General features: G+C 44.3%; 1 protein-coding gene across 1 annotated transcript in view; it reads left to right on the top strand.

Annotated features, from left to right (window-relative positions):
• The window catches only part of Lcp1 (lymphocyte cytosolic protein 1), a 94,461-nt gene extending 77,999 nt beyond the window's left edge, over positions 1-16,462 (top strand). The window contains exons 12-18 of the mRNA XM_057786541.1: positions 1,606-1,801; positions 3,774-3,852; positions 4,400-4,514; positions 5,605-5,738; positions 9,128-9,251; positions 11,247-11,371; positions 14,809-16,462. Coding sequence (XP_057642524.1) covers positions 1,606-1,801; positions 3,774-3,852; positions 4,400-4,514; positions 5,605-5,738; positions 9,128-9,251; positions 11,247-11,371; positions 14,809-14,941 — 906 coding nt within the window. The 3' untranslated portion in view covers positions 14,942-16,462. The remainder of the gene's footprint in view (positions 1-1,605; positions 1,802-3,773; positions 3,853-4,399; positions 4,515-5,604; positions 5,739-9,127; positions 9,252-11,246; positions 11,372-14,808) is intronic.
• Positions 16,463-18,098: the final 1,636 nt, after the last annotated feature.

The raw sequence follows: 18,098 nt of genomic DNA, 5'->3' as shown, positions 1-18,098 counted from the left end.
TATGGAAAACTGAACCGGGCATGAAACTCCAGGGTAAGAATAGTTACTAATGCAGTGACATGTACCACACAGAACGTTTTGTATGCCCATCGTTCCAAAGGCACAGCAACACCAACCTGGGTCTAAATAGGAAAGTGTTCTTTCTGTTTTGTATTTTTATTCTCAATCGATGACTAATAACCATTAATTTGTGGGCTATGGCAATCTATGCTGTCGTAGGTTCCTGTTGGTGTCATAGAACACTCTGGCAAAAAGAAACTCTGGGAGGAAAGGGTTTATTTGGCTCGCACTTCCCAATCACAGTCATCACAGAGGAAAGTCAGGGTAGGAGCTGAAGCGGAAGGCATGGAGGAACGCTGCTTACTGCCTTGCTCCGCCTGTCTTCTTAGACAAGCTATCAGAACGTCCTGCCCAGGGGTGGCACTTTCTGTCGTGCCTGGGCTACCCTGCTAGGGGAAGTGCCACATCAATCAAAGCTAGAAAAAGCTCTGCAGACTTGCCTACAGGGTAATCCGATGGCGGAGTTTTCTCAGTTGAGATTCCTCTTCTCAGGTGACTTTAGCTTGAGTCAAGCTAACAGAAAGAAAGCTGTTCGGGATAGACGCCTTGGGTGAGGATCCAATCAAAGCACAGTTCTTCAAGGGATTTTGTTGCTGTCAGTGGTTTCCGTTGTTTTGTTTTTGTTTGTGTGTCGCAGTGCTTGGGAGAGAGCTCTGGGCTTCACACGCATGAGCAAGCTCTCTGATTCTCAAGCATTGCCTTGTCTGTTAACATGCCTCCTCTAATGTCACTGGGACTAAAGCCAATGAGTTAGTATTGGATCTCTGAAGGAGAGATGAAGTGACTGCAAACAAGGACTGATGGTCATGAGATGAGCTTGTCACCTACTGAAGCAGCAGCCTAGGGAATAATTCTGATGGGAGGCTTTGCTTTGTGAAAGGAAGCGGTGCCACGGACTTCACAAAGAGTGGCTCATCGTCTAGACTGTTGACGATGTCTTAAGACATCGTTTTAAGAATCTGATTACAAATGATGGGAATTGTCCTCCCTTGCCTGAGCATGGGCTGCAGTCCTTAGCTGGGAGTTCACCAAAGCCAAGTTATTATGGGACATTTACCAATGGTATGGAGGCTGACCCTTACTTTGGGTTTTAACCAACCCAGTGTGGGAAAAGTAATTGTATGCATCAGACGTTCTTAATTTATGACTGTAAATGTCTTCTCTGAAGTAGAAACAGGAACATAAATTATTACTTAATAAACTTTCAATAGCGCAAATTCTCATAAAGTCTGTGCAAAAAGCTACAACAAAAGGAAGCCTAGCGACTGAAAATAGTTTAGGGCCGCGTAATGGATGTCAGACTTTCCTGCGGTTCCCTTTAAAATGCAACCAGCTGTTCATCTGAACTTGTTAAATGATGAGGGGCCCTTGGTCTCAGTTACGGACCCTGTGACTTCGTGACTTGGGTGCGTGTGGTATATGTAATAGGGACCTGCCCGTGTTAGCACTTGGCGCATTAATGAGACCCTACTATTTCTTCATGTTATGCATGCCCAGATGTGTATGGATCCTTGACCCAGCCTCTTGACATCCTTTTCATTGCAGGAGAAGGATGACATCCAGAGGGCAGAGTGCATGCTGCAGCAGGCGGAGAGGCTGGGCTGCCGGCAGTTTGTCACAGCCACCGATGTTGTCCGAGGGAACCCCAAGTTGAACCTGGCTTTCATTGCCAACCTCTTTAACAAATACCCTGCCTTGCACAAACCAGAGAACCAGGACATTGACTGGGGGGCCCTGGAAGGTAACCATAATGTTAGCTGCTTAAGGTGTTCAAGAAAAAAAAAAGGCTCACAGTTCTGGTTAAACAGCAATTCAAAACCAGCCCTGAAGCAAATGCGAACCCCCACACATACACAAGCAGGCCATCAATTCTCCAATGTACAGCAAAGAGAATGACTTAATCAGGTCAATTATAGCCAAGCAGCAATAGTCAAATACGATTCTATCACAGCCATTATACACAGGCATCATTTATTATCAGAATTAACTGTTTTAGGAAAGACAATATATTTAGTTATTGAATGAGATAAATTGTAAGCTCCAGAACCCTAATGTATCTACTTAATGGACTGGGTTAATTCCTGAGGCAAGAAATGGCCACCACTGGCCATCTGAAGTGATATGTAACTTGCACTAGAACGTGGCTCCTCATGTTTTCACTTCTACTTTGTTCTTTATGAGGCCATTAGGACACAGAAGAGTCTTTTGAAGCAGAATCCTGACCGTCACATTTTACAGATGAAAGCCCTGATATAAAATGGCAGGCCGTTTCAGTCAGCCCAGCGTCTACCAGCCAATGATTCCAGAGATATTTACTGATCCTTTAAAAAACATAAGCTAGTCTCTGCATTGTCGTAAAAATTAGTGTGGAATGAATGTTATTAACTCAAGGAAATCCAGGCTGCTTTTATCTAAGGCCATTCCCATGATGCTTCAGTCTCGTTACCAATACGGTAGCGTCCGTGTCCAACGCGGCCGCTTTGGAGAAGCCGTGGCTTGGTGTATTTGTCCTGATCTTAACTCTGTGCATCAGACTGACTAGCTGTGCATTTCTGGCTGCCACTTCGGCACCACAGTTTGGGTTCTCCCAATAAAGCACATCCAGGCCAGAACTGAACACTTCTCATCTCCGTTACCTTCCCCACGCCCTGTCTGATCTACTCCCCGCTAGTGAGTCTCATTTCGGTTCGGCAATCCTGTTTTTTGTTTGTTTTTATTTTGGTCACCAAAACTAATGGTCTTGAGTTTTGCTAAGATACCTTTCTGCCCTTCCCTCTTAATCTAGTATGTAAATAACTACCAATACTTCTTTATTTGAAATGCCTTCTAGGAAACATTTTCCCTTTCTGTTCATCTGGACTCATTGTCTTAGTCCATTTTAGTCGATTTTAGGGGCCTGTTCCTCCACTTGATCTTTGGGGTCTGTTCCTCCACTCATCAAACAGTTAAATGTGCCCCACACACCAACCCCAAACGTGATCCCTTCTGCATGTTTAATGTAAATGCGTATCACCCTTCAGTCATCCTGTGCACCGCTGCCAGGCACATCTGGCATAGCTTTCATTATATCTCTGCCTTGCCCGAGAATTTATTACAGCCATCAAACAGAAGAACCCACAATAACTGGTGTTGTATAATATATCAGCGTAAATCTGCTACACGGCCTACACAGATTCCCAGTCCCAGCTGCAGCTTCTAGACAGTCTTAGCTCTGTAGCTACACTGCATAGATCCCCGACACTTCACTTCCCAGTGTTCTGAGCAGAGAACTTGCCTATTGCTCCCTCTGTGCTCAGGGTTACACCCTTCTTACTCTTACCTCTTCCTGTCCTCCAAAGGCTCTCCTCTTCCCCTCATTCCCAGGCAGTGAAGTTTCAGCTCCATGCTTCCAAATCTGAACTATGTGGTCCTTACCCCTGTCTCACCTAGAATGGCAAACATATCTATTTGCCTTCTACCTCTGTACATCCAGCTGACTCTATGGACCCTGATGATGATGCTAAATCTTGTTAGATGCTATAGAAATGTTTGGAGAAATTAAATGGGGAAAATTAGAGTATCAGCCCTCTTCTAGTAGTGTCTGTCTTCTGTGCCTTCCATCTGTATTCTATCGGCTGTAGATAAACTCAGATCATAAGCAAGAGCTGTCCTAGGGCGTATATTATATATATATATATATATATATATATATTAACCAGCCTTCACTCACCTAGGTGAGACGAGGGAAGAGCGGACGTTCAGGAACTGGATGAACTCCTTGGGAGTCAACCCTCGAGTCAATCATTTGTACAGGTAGGAGGAGCTGGGGGGTGGGGGACTCATCCTTGATCTGTAACACAGAGACCCTGAAGGAGTACAGGATCCCACACACCGTACTACTGTGGTGTGGGGCTTTTTCCCAGATGTGTACCTTGATGGGATACAGGAGTGGCGCTGTGACCTCCTCCACTGAGAAGCTCACACCCATGGATCAGTTTTCACTGAATTTAATACAAAAATTATACCTCAGCAAAACAACTATCTTGATGTGTGTCATAAGCCCATCATCTTCTCAGGAGCAGGCTAAGCAGAGTGTTAAGTTCACAATTAAGTATCCCCTGTGCCGCGGCTAAAGCCATGTTTCTTTTCCTGACTCAAGGCAGTTTGTGTCCATGGAAGGAGCATGGGGAGAGTAAACCTAGGTCTCTGAATCGCAGTTTCTGCATCTTTAGAGGTGGAACTACTCCTACCACGCTTCCAGGGTCGCTGGGAATGTTGCCGGAACTAGGTGACTCACATGCTGTAGTCCCCGAGCAAAATGCTGGGTCTCTGACAATTCTTTGTGTTTGTTTGTGTTCAGTGACTTATCGGATGCCCTGGTCATCTTCCAGCTTTATGAAAAGATCAAAGTCCCTGTTGACTGGAACAGAGTAAACAAGCCTCCGTACCCCAAGCTGGGGGGCAATATGAAAAAGGTAAGCGATGAGTTTTCTGCTGGGCCAGGAGACAGGCGGGGGGCGGGGGGAGGGGTTAGCCTGCAAAAGCCCTTTGTGAACGCTTCCTCAAGTGTGTAGCAGGGATTAAATAATAGCGCAGCCACCAGAGGCCCCATGAATGCTTCCATTACAATGAACCTGCCCTTGCAGCTGATTGCTCTTCATGATTCATGTTGGACGTCGCTGTGCATTATCATGAACATTCTCCAGTTAAGGTAGTTAGAGAAAGCAAAGCCACGGGGTCTCTCCACCGCCTAGCAAGATCTTCATTCTACTTTTTTAAAGAATTGGAGCTTTGTGCTCACAGCTTGACTGGTACGGTTTATCTGCTGTCAACACGGTGGGAACATTGTTTTGTAAGGATAGGATTGACACAGCCATGTCCCACCACTCCTCCTCTCTGTGACTCTTTCCGTATTTATTTATTGTGTGTGCGTGCGCATGCGTGTGTGCACGTGTGCCTGTATGTGGAGTGCACACATACATGCACATGTGCTACAGCACGCGTGCACACATGGGTATGAGAGGACAACTTTTAGGATAATCAGTTCTCTCCTCCTATGATGTGGGTTCCGAGGATCGAACCCGGCAAATTCATTTACCCTCTGAGCCATCCGACTTGCCTTCTGTGGTCCTTCATGATCTACAAGTAGCTGCTAGAATATCTATCTGTGTTCCACGTCTGTCCACCGTGTGTCTGTAAGATGGAGAATATACATTTTTCCTGTCTATTTATCTCCAAAAGCCCAACTATTTTAGAAATATCACAGACAGATAACTGAGGATGGCTCGCTGTGTGCTGTGAATGCTCATGAAAATGCTCAAGACAGTAAATTTCTTCTTGTTTCACACCTGGGTACTTTTGGTGGCACTGAGGAGTTGTATTTATGGATGGAAATCTCTTTAGTTATTGTAGATTGTAGTAGTGCAGAATCCAGTTGATATTTGTGATTACACATTTGATGCTATTGACTTTGTATCTTTATTTTTTTTATGATTTTCCTGAGGTTTATGATAACCGTATGATGCCGTAAGCTGTTAAGTTGTTTTCTCTCTGCCTCACTAACAGCTTGAGAACTGTAATTATGCCGTGGAGCTGGGGAAGAATCAGGCTAAGTTCTCCCTAGTTGGCATCGCAGGACAAGATCTCAACGAAGGGAACCACACTCTCACGTTGGCGTTGGTGTGGCAGCTCATGAGAAGGTAATACCATCCACAGGGATGAGTGAGATCTTCGTGAATGGGTTATTCATCTGGAAACATAAAAATTTCAGGGAAGTGATTGAATTCGGTAAAGCTATAACCCAAGTTTGTAACTAAGGAAGTGCCTTTTGTTTTTCTGCTACATTTTTTTCTTCCCGATTTTGCTTTTTGTTTGAGTTCTTATGAAGCCTATCTTTAGGTTCATTCGTATTTTAGATTATTGTTTCCTCTGAATGAATCATACTTTTATCTTTACAGAATGACCTTCTGTGTGCCTGGTCATATTGAGCTTTTTCTTCCCGTTATTAATATAGTCACCCTACCTCCTCTTGGCTGGCACATCTTCTCCTGTCCTTTTACCTTCAACTGATTTTGTGCCAATAACAGTGAATTCCTTTCCTATAGGTTTCAATCTCCACCTTAGAGCTTTCTCTTCTATCTGTAATCTTTCTCATAGTACAGGTCTATTGATCACTAATTGTTAAAGTTTTTATATGCCCAAAACAGCCTTAGTTGCTTTTTTATTCTTGAAATATATCTTCTCTGAATGTAGAATTGTATATTAGTGTATTTTTCTTCTACTGCTTTGAAATTAACGTTCACTGTCTTCTTGCCTGTGTTGCTAACAGCAGAAAACCTTTTGTGAGCCTCATCTTTGCTCCTCTGTATTTGATATGATAGATTTTTTCCCATGGGGCTCTTGTAAGATTTCTCCTTCTCACCAGTTTGAAATAATTTGATTATGTATGTTGTGCAAAGTTGTTTCTTATATTTTAAGGTCCTTGAATTCTTGGATGGTACTGGTCTGACTTTGCATCAAACTTTTAGTTTTTAATTTTCTTAATTATTTGTTCTGTGTTCACTCCCACCCGTTTGAGAAACCCTGAGTGCATGTTTGAAGTGGGTTTGTGGATTTTGTGTTGGCTGTCCTCAGTCACATGGGGCCCAAAGGCCATAGGTGGGACACTATGACTTGAAAGTTCCCGAGGGCCAGTCTCACCAATATATAGTTTCAAGAACTATTCCTAAATGAGATTCATTGTCTTTCATATATTTGGGGGAGGTGCTGATGGTTTGAAAGCAAAAGTCCTTTTTAGTGTTATAACTACATTTTCTCATGGGCTACAATATAGGATAATATTTATATGTTTTAATTTAATGATAAGAAAACTTAATTGAACACTATTCTATTTTGAATTTTATACTATCTAAAAACCCACCCTGTATTGTGCTATTTGTCCTGACAGTGTTATTTATGGTCAGGACGTCTGGATGTTTCCAAGCTCTTGACTTCTTACGTACGGAATTGACAGAAAGGCTCACACAGATTGCCACAGTAGCAAGAAAACTTATTTTAAAAGTGAACAATAGTATATACCAGAAAGAATTATGAGAATTCTATGCTGAGAGTGACAGAGGTCACATGACTGGGAGCACTCAAAGGGCCTGATTATTATTTGGGTCTTCCTTGGGGGACACAGGAGTAAGAGTTTGGTTACTAGGGTCCTAATTTGAGTAGGTCTCTATTTTGATTGACAGATTTAAGTTATGTAAGGTTTGTGCTTGTTTGTTTTTTACTGCACATGCTATGCCCCTTCCCATCTGCATCTTATTTTAATCCAATGCGTACCCAGTTATGCACAGGCCTAAAAGACAACTAGGAGAGCCTCCCTAGATGTTGACTTGAGGACACAGTGTGTCTTATTGCAGGTATGCCCAGACCCGATCTAAACCACATTGTCTTACCCAGACATAATGGCGTATGAGTGAAGGGGTTTATCTGTTTTTCACTGTCAAAGGAAGGGGAAACTTATCCGTTGTTCAGAGATGGGTGAGCACTCAGCCCAGTACAGGTGGGGTCCTGGATCACTATCAGATTGCTAGCTGCCTTGTGTGGGTGAGGGGTGTGTGTGTTTGTGTGTGTGTGTGTGTGTGTGTGTGTGGTATGCACGGGTAAGGGTCTCAGACTGCCAAGTGCATTCTTAGGAGAGGGCTGTGTTCATAGCCCAGACCAAGCGGTGCTCCAGGTTGCTAAATTATTCCCCATGCTTACCTGCTTCAGAAGTTTCAAACATATGTGGCCTTTCTACGGGGCTGGTTTGTAGATGAGGTAAGGCCTTTCTGCTGCTGCAGCTGACTTCACCCAGATGACCAGTGACAGTTCTCACAAATGTTTATTACCCAAGATTCCTGCATACACGGAAGTGGGCAGAGAAATACATTTCTGCTGGAGGAGGAAAAATGACTGGTGATTGTGTAAACGGTACCAGGAGGGATTTGTTTTTGCCTTGTTTTCCTTCCCTTTTCCCCCTCAGGCTGCCACAGAGTTAACAGATCTATTCAATTTGCATCCAGTTCTAAGGAGAATTTATTTCACTTGGATTGCACAGATTTGCTAATTTGGCCATTTATCAGGACAATAAATAACATGTCACTTTTTTTTTTCCCCTCCAAGAACAAACGAGGGTTGTACGCTTCGGCCTCCCTTTCCCCCTTCAGGAGCATGGAGATCATTCTAAGATTGGAGACAGCTGGCAAATAAGGCACACATTAGGAGACAGAAGCTAAAAACAAGTAAACTGCCAGCAGGTGGCAATGGCAGAGCGAGGCAGGAGGACAGAGTCAAAGGCAGGCGAGAGAGAATGCAGTGAAACAGGCTGTGGAGGGTGACGATGGACCAGGTCCCTACCAACAAAACACCACGCTTGTCCCTCTTATCACATGCTGAATAGATGAGCATTGAGCATGGGAAGGCAGGAGAGAGAACAAGCCAGAGATATTCCATCTTCCCTGGCCTCTCAGATGCCCCCCCCCCCCATCTATCCTCTTTTGTTGAGTGAGGCACTGGCTGGACCTGGAGCTCATGTTGCTGCTTCATTTGGGCAAAAGGCTTTTCAGTCCAGTGTGCTTTGCAAGTATTGAGATCTTGTCAGCAACGTTCCAGCGAAAAGCACAGTCACTTGTGTGATATTAAAGGGTAATGACCTCCTAAGGGGAAAATCTAGGTGGGCACGGCCTTTAATTGGTTTTATTAAAGAGAAGTGTGTGTGTGTGTGTGTGTGTGTGCTTGTGTGGAGTGTGTAGACCAGAGTGTAGGTATCCGTGGGGACAGAAGAGGGCATTGGATCCAAGCGACATTCCGTTGTGTTATAAATGTATCACGTGTTCATTACCCAGCCACCAGCTGATGGGCTTCTGGGCTTTTCCCATTTCCCAGCTGCTGTGAACAGAGCGGCCATGAACACAGGATGAGCAGAAGGGGCCAGAGTTATTCAATACTCTCTTCCCTCTCCGATGTAATAGTGTTCAGACTCCCTTCCATGGTGTGCCTAGAAAGAAAAGAATATCTTAGCTGCTTTTCCATAAAAATCATTCTCGGTTTCATTCAGGTACACACTGAACATGCTGGAAGACATCGGAGATGGCCAGAAAGTCAACGATGACATTATTGTCAACTGGGTGAATGAAACGCTGAAGGAGGCACAGAAAAGCTCGTCCATCACCAGCTTCAAGGTGAGGTTTTATCTCCTCTTCTCCCCTTTGTTTTCGTTACGTGGCCTTAGGCGCTAGAGGTTTGATGATCCCTTTGGTTTTTCTTAAATGATCCATTTTTGTCCTAATGCTCATGGCCATTTCAGTGACAAATTTCTCTTTTCATTTAATGGTTAATTTTAAAAAATCTATTTTTTTTAAGCACCTCATTCTAGGCTCTGTTCTTTTGAAGTGATATAAAACACAGTAATATGTTTCTTAAAATGTTCACACTTCCCCAAATCAGAGTTTTTTTTTTTTCTTTTGGTTTTTCGAGACAGGGTTTCTCTGTAGCTTTGGTGCCTGTCCTGGAACTAGCTCTTGTAGACCAGGCTGGCCTCGAACTCACAGAGATCCGCCTGCCTCTGCCTCCCGAGTGCTGGGATTAAAGGCGTGCGCCACCACCGCCCGGCCAGAGTTTTTTACATTATAATGGTGAAGTGTGAAATGCCAAAAAATCTCTCATGAGCTATTTTTTGGGGGTGTATTCCATCTCAATCCTATTTTTATTAATAATACCATTATATATTATGAAATTTATTAACTTGACTGTCTGATAGCTAGAGTCTTTTTCAAGGTCCATGACTTTTGATCCATATTGCAATAATGTCCGTGCATCGTAACTTCAGTGTTCTAATTTAAAGGTCAGGATTTGTGGGGAGGGACCCCTTACACCCCACAGGAAGGAAAAGAGAAATCATAGTCACTTCTTGCTGGGACAAAGCTGGGTAGGGCAGTGGCAAGAACCCTGTCTGTTGTGAGCTCATCCTGGGTGAGTTCCAGCCCCCTCCAAGCCTTCTGCTCTGGCTAGTGACTGAAGTGAGCAGATCATTCATTCCTGAGAAAGATTTGGAAGGGCAGTGGGGAAGCGTCACAGGCATCTCGGCTACTGCTGCCTTCTGAGTCCCAGGGGCTCTTGTCTCTGACTTCATCCTGTAGGTAAGGAAACTAAAGCTTAGGAAACATTTGGTTTGCAGGCGCTGTTCTCTAAGTGAGGGGAAAATACCTTCCCCTGGGGCAGCGGGGCTATGGGTCACTTAGCATAGCTGTGAACTGACCAGTTGCAGGTGCTTCTCCTTGGAAAGCAGTTGCTGCCCCGGGCACTAATTCCACACCGGTGTCCTGGGTGTCCTTGTGGGGCTGAGGTTTGGTAAGCCGGGCTGACACTCACTCTTTGGAGTGCTTGATTCTTATTCCACGAGTCGTTCTGGTCTAATTTTCGCTGCCTTCTCGCTAAATTGTTACAGCGCTGATTAGAAAGGGCCCTGTGGTGATGCAAAACGAAAGGTCAGGGTAGCCAAGTTCTTTTCCAGTGAGACTCGAAAGCAATGGATGCAGCCCACTCCTGATTAACCATTTTGGAACCGAGCCCCGAGCCCATTCCCTTGTCACCTTCTAGATGCCCACCATCCCTCACCTGCTGTCAGCTCCACACCCAGGGCAGGATGCAGGGAGGAGATGGGGATTGGATCTCTCCATTTGGCTTCAGTGATGCTTTTTCACCAAAGCATCCTATGGAGGTAGCCGTGGATGCTAATGGAAGAAACGAGAGTACAAATCCATCCTTGGTTTTGGCCGCATCAATTCTTTTTATCAACCAAAAGGAAATATTAAAATAGACTACATTCTGTTATGACAAAGGATTGTTTTACCTGCAGAGGAAAATTGGGCAAGAGGACTGGTATCTCTTACAAGCCTTGGAGTTTATTCTGACTCATGCCTTCTGAGCATGTGCTGCTTGAACTCTGCATGCTTAGACAGTGACATGGGCATGCTCCTCTTGCCCAGGACGTGGCTAAAGAAGGCACACATGCAGAGCTCCTCTTACACAAAGCAAGGCTTTTAAGACACCTTTGTTCTCTTCTTTCTATGTTTATTCTATATTTAAAAAAAAAAAAAAAGACCTACCCACTTCCCTTAAGGCCGACAGAAGTACCTCTAGGATGTGATGATAACCCTCCCTTTCTCTTTACTCAGGACCCCAAAATCAGTACCAGCCTTCCGGTTCTGGATCTCATTGATGCCATTCAACCAGGCTCCATAAACTATGACCTTCTAAAGACAGAAAACCTGGACGATGAAGAGAAACTCAACAATGCAAAGTATGTAGATAAACTTGGGGATGGGAGAGAGGTCCACAGCTGCCAGCAGGGTGGTTGTGGAATCTGATGTTGACGCTTTCTGCACATACTTTATCCCTACGATTCCTGATTTTTCTTCTCGTGATTTATTGAGGCCTCATCATCAATTTAGGCGTGGTACAGTAGCTGTTTAAGATTGCTTGTGTTAGAATGGAGCAAAACAAAATCTAGACTATTCTCATAAATAATAAGCAAGGCTACCATTTTATAAAACTGGTCTCTTAATCCTAACCTATAGATTTCAAAACTAAAGTTTGGTGTGGAAAGTCCAGATTTGAGCACTTTGCTCATGACTATCCACAGATATGTTGGGAATGTCACCAACAGAGCCACTGTGCTTTGCCTGTCCTACCAAATGAACCCTCTGTGATGGGCGCCAGGGCACTAGTCTCCAAATCTGGCCCATTGTATGCATTTTTAAATAAAGATTTATTGAATCACAGTTCATTCATTTACATAGGAGCGTCTCTGCTCCAACAGCACAGTTCAGAAGTTACAGCAGAGTCTGCAAAAGCTAAGGCAGTTGCTGTCTGGGCTTCACTTGATCTAAAAAGTCAGGATATGGCTCTGTGTGGTCTCTTAGATGAAGGTGTACTAACTGCTGCTCTACAGAGGTACCGTACTTAGATGAATTTGTGTTAACTCCCCAGCAGTGCCATAGTAAAGTACCACACTAACTAGCTGGTTTAAGGCAACAGAAATGTGTTCATTCATAATCGTAGAAACTAGAAATCAAGCTGACATCAAAGCGGGCTGATCCCAACAGCTCTGAGACAGACTCCCATGCTCTCTTCTGGCTGCTGTAATAGCTAGCAAACCTTTGAATTCATTGGATTGTAAAGCATAATCGTAATTTTTTAAAAAGATGTATTTATTTATTATGTATACAACATTCCTTCTGGCATGCAAGCAGATCTCATTATAGATGGCTATGAACCACCATGTGGTTGCTGGGAATTGAACTCAGGACCTCTGGAAGAGCAGACAATGCTCTTAACCTCTGAGCCATCTCTCCAGACCCATAATCGTAATCTCTGTGTCCACTCACTCTATTTGTGTGACTTCATGTGTCTTCTCCCTTATGAGGACACAGGCCATATTAGACTCATTGCATGACCTTGTCTTGTGATACCTACAGCAGCTGTATTTCCAAATAAGATCTCAGCCGGAGATTATGGGATCTAGGTATTCACCATATCTTTCTGGGAGAAGGGACACAACTGAATCCCTCACAGATCTAGAATTCGTAGTACCCTGCTTTAAATCCCAGCAGTACCCTTTTCTCCCTGTGGTCAGCTTTGGAAACGGGGACCTGCATTTCCCAGATGATGATGCTCCATACAGTCTGCTGGAGAGAAGTTAGTTAAGCTGCGGTTACACAGAGTGTGATGGGTATACAAATGGAAGCACAGGTCAGGGAGGGGCAGGAAGGGGCTGTAGCTCTTTAAAGTAAATGACTCCTAGGCTGAGCTCATCTGCAAGGACAGGTAAGCCAGCAGGAAGCAGATGGAGGAGGTAGAAATTCTAGATAGAAAAACACCATGACAACAGAAAGAAAACAAAACAAACAAACAAACAAAACCCCACGAAGACTTGAAACAAACCAGTCCTGGGCACTGTGGTTCAGTTTAAGGACTTGCCAAGGTCACACAGTTTTAAGCTGCCAGGTGAGCGCCCCAGTTGACTTCAGAGACCAGGCTCTGGCGACAGAGTCGGCAGTAGAACCTTCCCGAATATACAAGAAGCCTTGGGTTGCTCGCTAGCATGGAAAAACAAAACAAAAACAAACTAACCTCTCTTTATAGAAAAGAGTTTACGGAGTTGGGGAGTAGAGTATGGCAGATATGGGCATGGTAGCCTGGGCTGTAATCGCCCTGCCAGGTAGGTGAAGCCCTTTGGCTAGTCGCTTCTCTAGTCAACATGATGAGTTCCGGGGCAGTGAGAGACACTCTCCAAAAAACCAAAATAAGTAATAAAATAATATAAAATAATGTGAACAGAACCTGAGGAACAACAGGTAAAATTTTTGTCTGCTTTCCATAGACACACACACTCAAACACACATCACTCATATACATATGCAAGCATACATACGACACACACACACACACACACACCATGAAATGAAAGGGAAAAGTCCACAAAATGTTAAGAATGGTTGTTTTGGAGACAAGATTGTTTCAGTGGTTTTGGTTTGAGTTGGGTTTCTTTGTTTGTTTGTTTGTTTGTTTGTTTGTTTGTTTGTTTGTTAACACCCAGATTTACATGCAGCTTTCCCTATGTATTTTATGGTGAAAATATTCATTTTGCCTCTTAAATAATTAACATGGAGGAAGTTACTTAGAGGAGGGAGAACAGTGCTGCTCTCAAATTCGTTTGGTCACTAAGTACGAGGAAGTTCTTTGGGAGAGCAAGAGGAAGTGGCGGGGCCCTGGGTGGGTGGGGGAGAGCCTGAGGAGTAGCTCCAGCAAGAGGGCGCACTAACTTGAGGGGACAAGCTGCAAGGCAACAGTGTGGGTGCGCGAGAACAGGCCGCAGCTAGCAGAGATGATGTAATATATCAGCGCAGTGAAGTACTGGCGTAGCTGAGATGATTTCATTGGAAAACAGAGCACAAAACACTGACTGGTCTAATAGCAGCACACTATAAATAAAAACATCTGTACACAGAACAGGAAATGATACACTTGGGTATCATGTGTGACAAGATATATTATACGTGCGGTTTTCTCCTTTTGGTGCTGTAGTTGAAATCCGTAGAGTGTTCATTCCTTGCAGTTCTTACTTCGTTCTTGGACTTGTTCTGCCACACTTTGTACCTCAAGAGAATATTCTGCATGTGGGTCTTAAAAGTGGCAGGGGGAAGCTGGAGAGAGGGCTCAGTTGGGAAAGTGTCTGTCATCCAAACACAGAATCTGTGTGGCCATGCCCTGCAGCCATGCTGAAATCCATGTCTGGTCCTGCACAGCTATGGTGCCAGTGCTGGGGGTGGAGGCGGGTGACTCCCTGGGGATTATGGAGCAGCCAGCCCAGCCTAATCAGTGAGCTTGCTGGGGCTCAGTGAAAGATCCTGCTTCGAAAAATAAAGCCAAGCATGATTGAGAAAGGCACTCGATATTGACCTCTGACCTTCACATACATGAACACAAATGCATATATACATAGAAAAGGTAAAAGTTGAGAAGGCCTTAAAGGGTCCAACGTATGTTTCATAGTCATCGTGTGTCTAGAGAGCAGGACTGAGGCTTCTGGGGGAGCCTCTTGAGCCAAGGTTTGTCTGCACATGTGGGCAGATGGGGCGACCAGCCGCTGCCCTGACTGAAGACTCTGCACCTTTGTCCCTCAAGGGTCCTCCTCACCCACAGCTGCTCAGGATCTGCATTTGTTCTCCCTTTCAGGTATGCCATCTCCATGGCCCGAAAAATTGGAGCAAGAGTGTATGCTCTTCCAGAAGACCTGGTTGAAGTGAACCCCAAAATGGTCATGACGGTGTTTGCCTGCCTCATGGGGAAAGGGATGAAGAGGGTGTAAGGCCCAGGGGAGCAAGCCAGAAGGTGACCCGATCATCCCTGAAGGTCAGCGCAGGGTGCTCCCAGGATACAGAGGACTGTTCAAGCCATTCCAAAGTCCTGAACCTTAGAGACATTATATGAGATTCCAGAAAGTGCGTATTTGTTTGGCCAAGTAGCTTCTACTGTCCTTAGCAATACATGCTTCTCTCTTTTGGTTTGTTTTTGTTTTTCAGAAGATTTACTCTTCTACAGATTTTTTTTTTTAATTCTTTGAAATTCTACCAGAAAAAAAAAAAAGCTAAAGAGAAGTTACTTCCAGATGCCTTCCCTGATTTCACTGGTAATCAAGGGTAAAACTACAGTGTTTCTGTCACTTGATTTTTCAAACCAGTTTTATCTAGCTGCTTTTTTCCTTGTGTAGTGTGAGGACCTGGAGGAGATCATCTTCCTTGCCTTAAATAAAGCCTGTTGCTGGAGGCCAACCCTGGATGGTCGCAGCTTCTCCTTGCATTCCCTTCTCTCACCTTCTGAGTTTGCTCCAGCCCCTCAGAACCTCATCTGCTCTGTGGTCTCCTTCCTTGCCATCTTTGTCTCTCTGAGCCACTGGTGCCTCTGACCAGCCAGTCAAGCTCTTGGCATCCCAAGAGTCTCTGGGAGCCTGCAAAATTGGGGGGCGCTCAAGGAAAGTATAATAAAGAATGAAACCACTAAGGGCAGGTGCAGGGGGAATCACAGAGCATCTGCTCTGCTGGGTGCTGCATCTCCACACAGTTATCCCTCCTCCTTAGATATCTGGTCACTGCAGTGTTGGCAACATGTCTGATGACATTCAGAAACAATCCTGCTCAGTGTCATTTGCTCTGAGACATCAGAATATTTGATTGCCGCCAGGCCGTATTACCAATTCTCATTTTGTTGGTACTGCAAAAGCTTTTTCCCCCGCCCTCAAGTTCCTGAGGGGTTAATATGTGCCAATAATATATGTCCCCGCCTCACCCAAATGCTTGCGCAGGTACATACACATATGTAGCTGGATGTCAAGAGTAGACTCGCTTACTAGGAACTGCCTGGGTTTCCAAAGCAAACCAAAAAGGACAGTATGAATTTGAATAGATCCACTAGATAAGCGATTTTCATGAAAACTTATCAAAAGCTAAAAATGCCACAGAGCATTGTAAACCGATGCTAAACTCCCTCTGCATTAGTGAAAGACTTATTCCCAAGGTATCTTCTTTGGAGACAGCAGGATGTAATGGAACTTCAGCATCTTCCGAAAGCAGTGAAAATGCAGGATCTTGACTTCATTCCTTGGCAGTGGGCTCAGAAAGCCAAGAAATGGCTCTTTCCAGCTCTCTGCCAGTATCCCTGCTGCGTCTGAGTGCAAAGTGTGTGGCTGTGACCTTAGCCTGAACTCCGCGACGCCTCAGATGCTGTCTCCCCGTCCGCCTCCATGAAGGAAGGGTGTTATTGCCTTAATGGAAAATGAAGACAAATCATGTTAACGGTCTTTCCAAATAAAATGTTCCCAGTTCTGGCTTTGTCTGGATCTGTTCAAGGTTGCTTGTCCCCCACAAGTCCAGAGCACTGTTAATGTCTATGGGAAATGTTTAAGGGCTAAGGAAGGTATCCATACAAGAGATAGTCTTGCACTCAAGTAACTGGCAAAAACAGACACACACACACATATGCACACACACATACACACATGCAACTCTGGATGTGTTTTAAGTGGTGTAATGAGGAGAAGTGTCTCAGCTGAAGATTGAAGGATGCATTGCTATTATTTACATGAAGGAAGTTGAAACAAGAATTATTCAAAACGCTTTGGATCCAGTCACGAAGATCAAGCTTAGAGATTGGGGAACTGACTTCTACGGGGAAATGAGAAAATGTGCTTTGTGTCAGTCACATCTGGGGCCTCCTCTCCCTCTGGGCTAGATCACTTTGGCAGAGGGTGCGTCCTCGTGGGGGAATGTAAAGAGAGTCTGTAGAAGCTAGCTCCTTCTAGGCTGGACTGCTGAGACAACTGAAATTTGCCATCAATGTGGCATGGCTCTACCTTGACCCACAAAAAAATCACACTGCTATGTAGCGGCTAGGAAACCAATCGTTTGCATCTAAATGTATGCCCAGGCTTGCAGGTGGCTAATGTAAAAATGGCTCTTTCCTAGACTGGATGTATTTTCAGCTCCTGTGTGGGCACAGTATCTGTGTTTATTACACACAAAGAAGCTACTGGTACTATTGGTTGGGACTAGACTGTAGCTCTAGGTCTTATACACAAGCACACAGAACAAGGACAGGTTAACATACAAGCTCTACCAAGAAAGGAGAACCACCAGGAATGACAGACAAGTATTCAGTAGCCTAAGGGATACAAGATTCTAAATTTAGCTTCTTATGGTCAGATTTCACTTGGGGAAACCAAGTAAGGCAAAAGTGTACTCCAAAACGTGCAGTAGACAGAAGCCACTCTCTTCCCTGCCTAAACTGCACCCAAATGAACATCTGTAATAGACAGCAACCACTCCTTCCTGACCCCATGCTAGAGTCGTTCTTTGAAGCTATCGTGTATTGGTTCACTGGAGGCGACTGGATTTTGTCCAACTGTTATTAAAACAGTGGAGGCTTAAAGTCAGCACAGGGGATATTTATGATATAGGAATTTTCAAGTTCTACCCGTACTGCTTGCGATCCTTAAAGTGCTACTGCACCTACCATCTACGGCCTCTGTCTCAATCCCTCAACTTTCTGCCCAGTTAATACTTACTGTCACCACTTATTCTCATCCCAGGAACATCCATGCACATGTCATGCCTACATCCTAAGATGCTCCTTATCTTACTCTTTTCCACTTAACACCCTGTCCTGGAGATGGAGACATTATCTTTACCTAGAGACCCAGCTCAGTCTCTTCAGTAGGTACCTTGCCTTGTTCAGTGTCCAAGCTGGGTTTGGTTTGTAGCTTATAGATGTTTACATTGTCTCAGTCTAGCAAATAAGACCAAAGTGAATAATAATATCCCCACTTCTTGAGCATAGACTTAATTTTCACTGAACAGGTACCTATCAATTTCTGACCTATCCAATTCACTACATGCTGGGGAAGAACATCAGAGATGCTTTTACATTTCCTCAAATTATGTTACATAGAACCCAAGACAACCAATTCCAAC

This window comes from Chionomys nivalis, chromosome 12 (genome assembly GCF_950005125.1).
Source record: "Chionomys nivalis chromosome 12, mChiNiv1.1, whole genome shotgun sequence".
NCBI classification, from domain to species: Eukaryota; Metazoa; Chordata; class Mammalia; order Rodentia; family Cricetidae; genus Chionomys; species Chionomys nivalis.
This window is presented reverse-complemented; position numbering and strand designations above follow the sequence as displayed.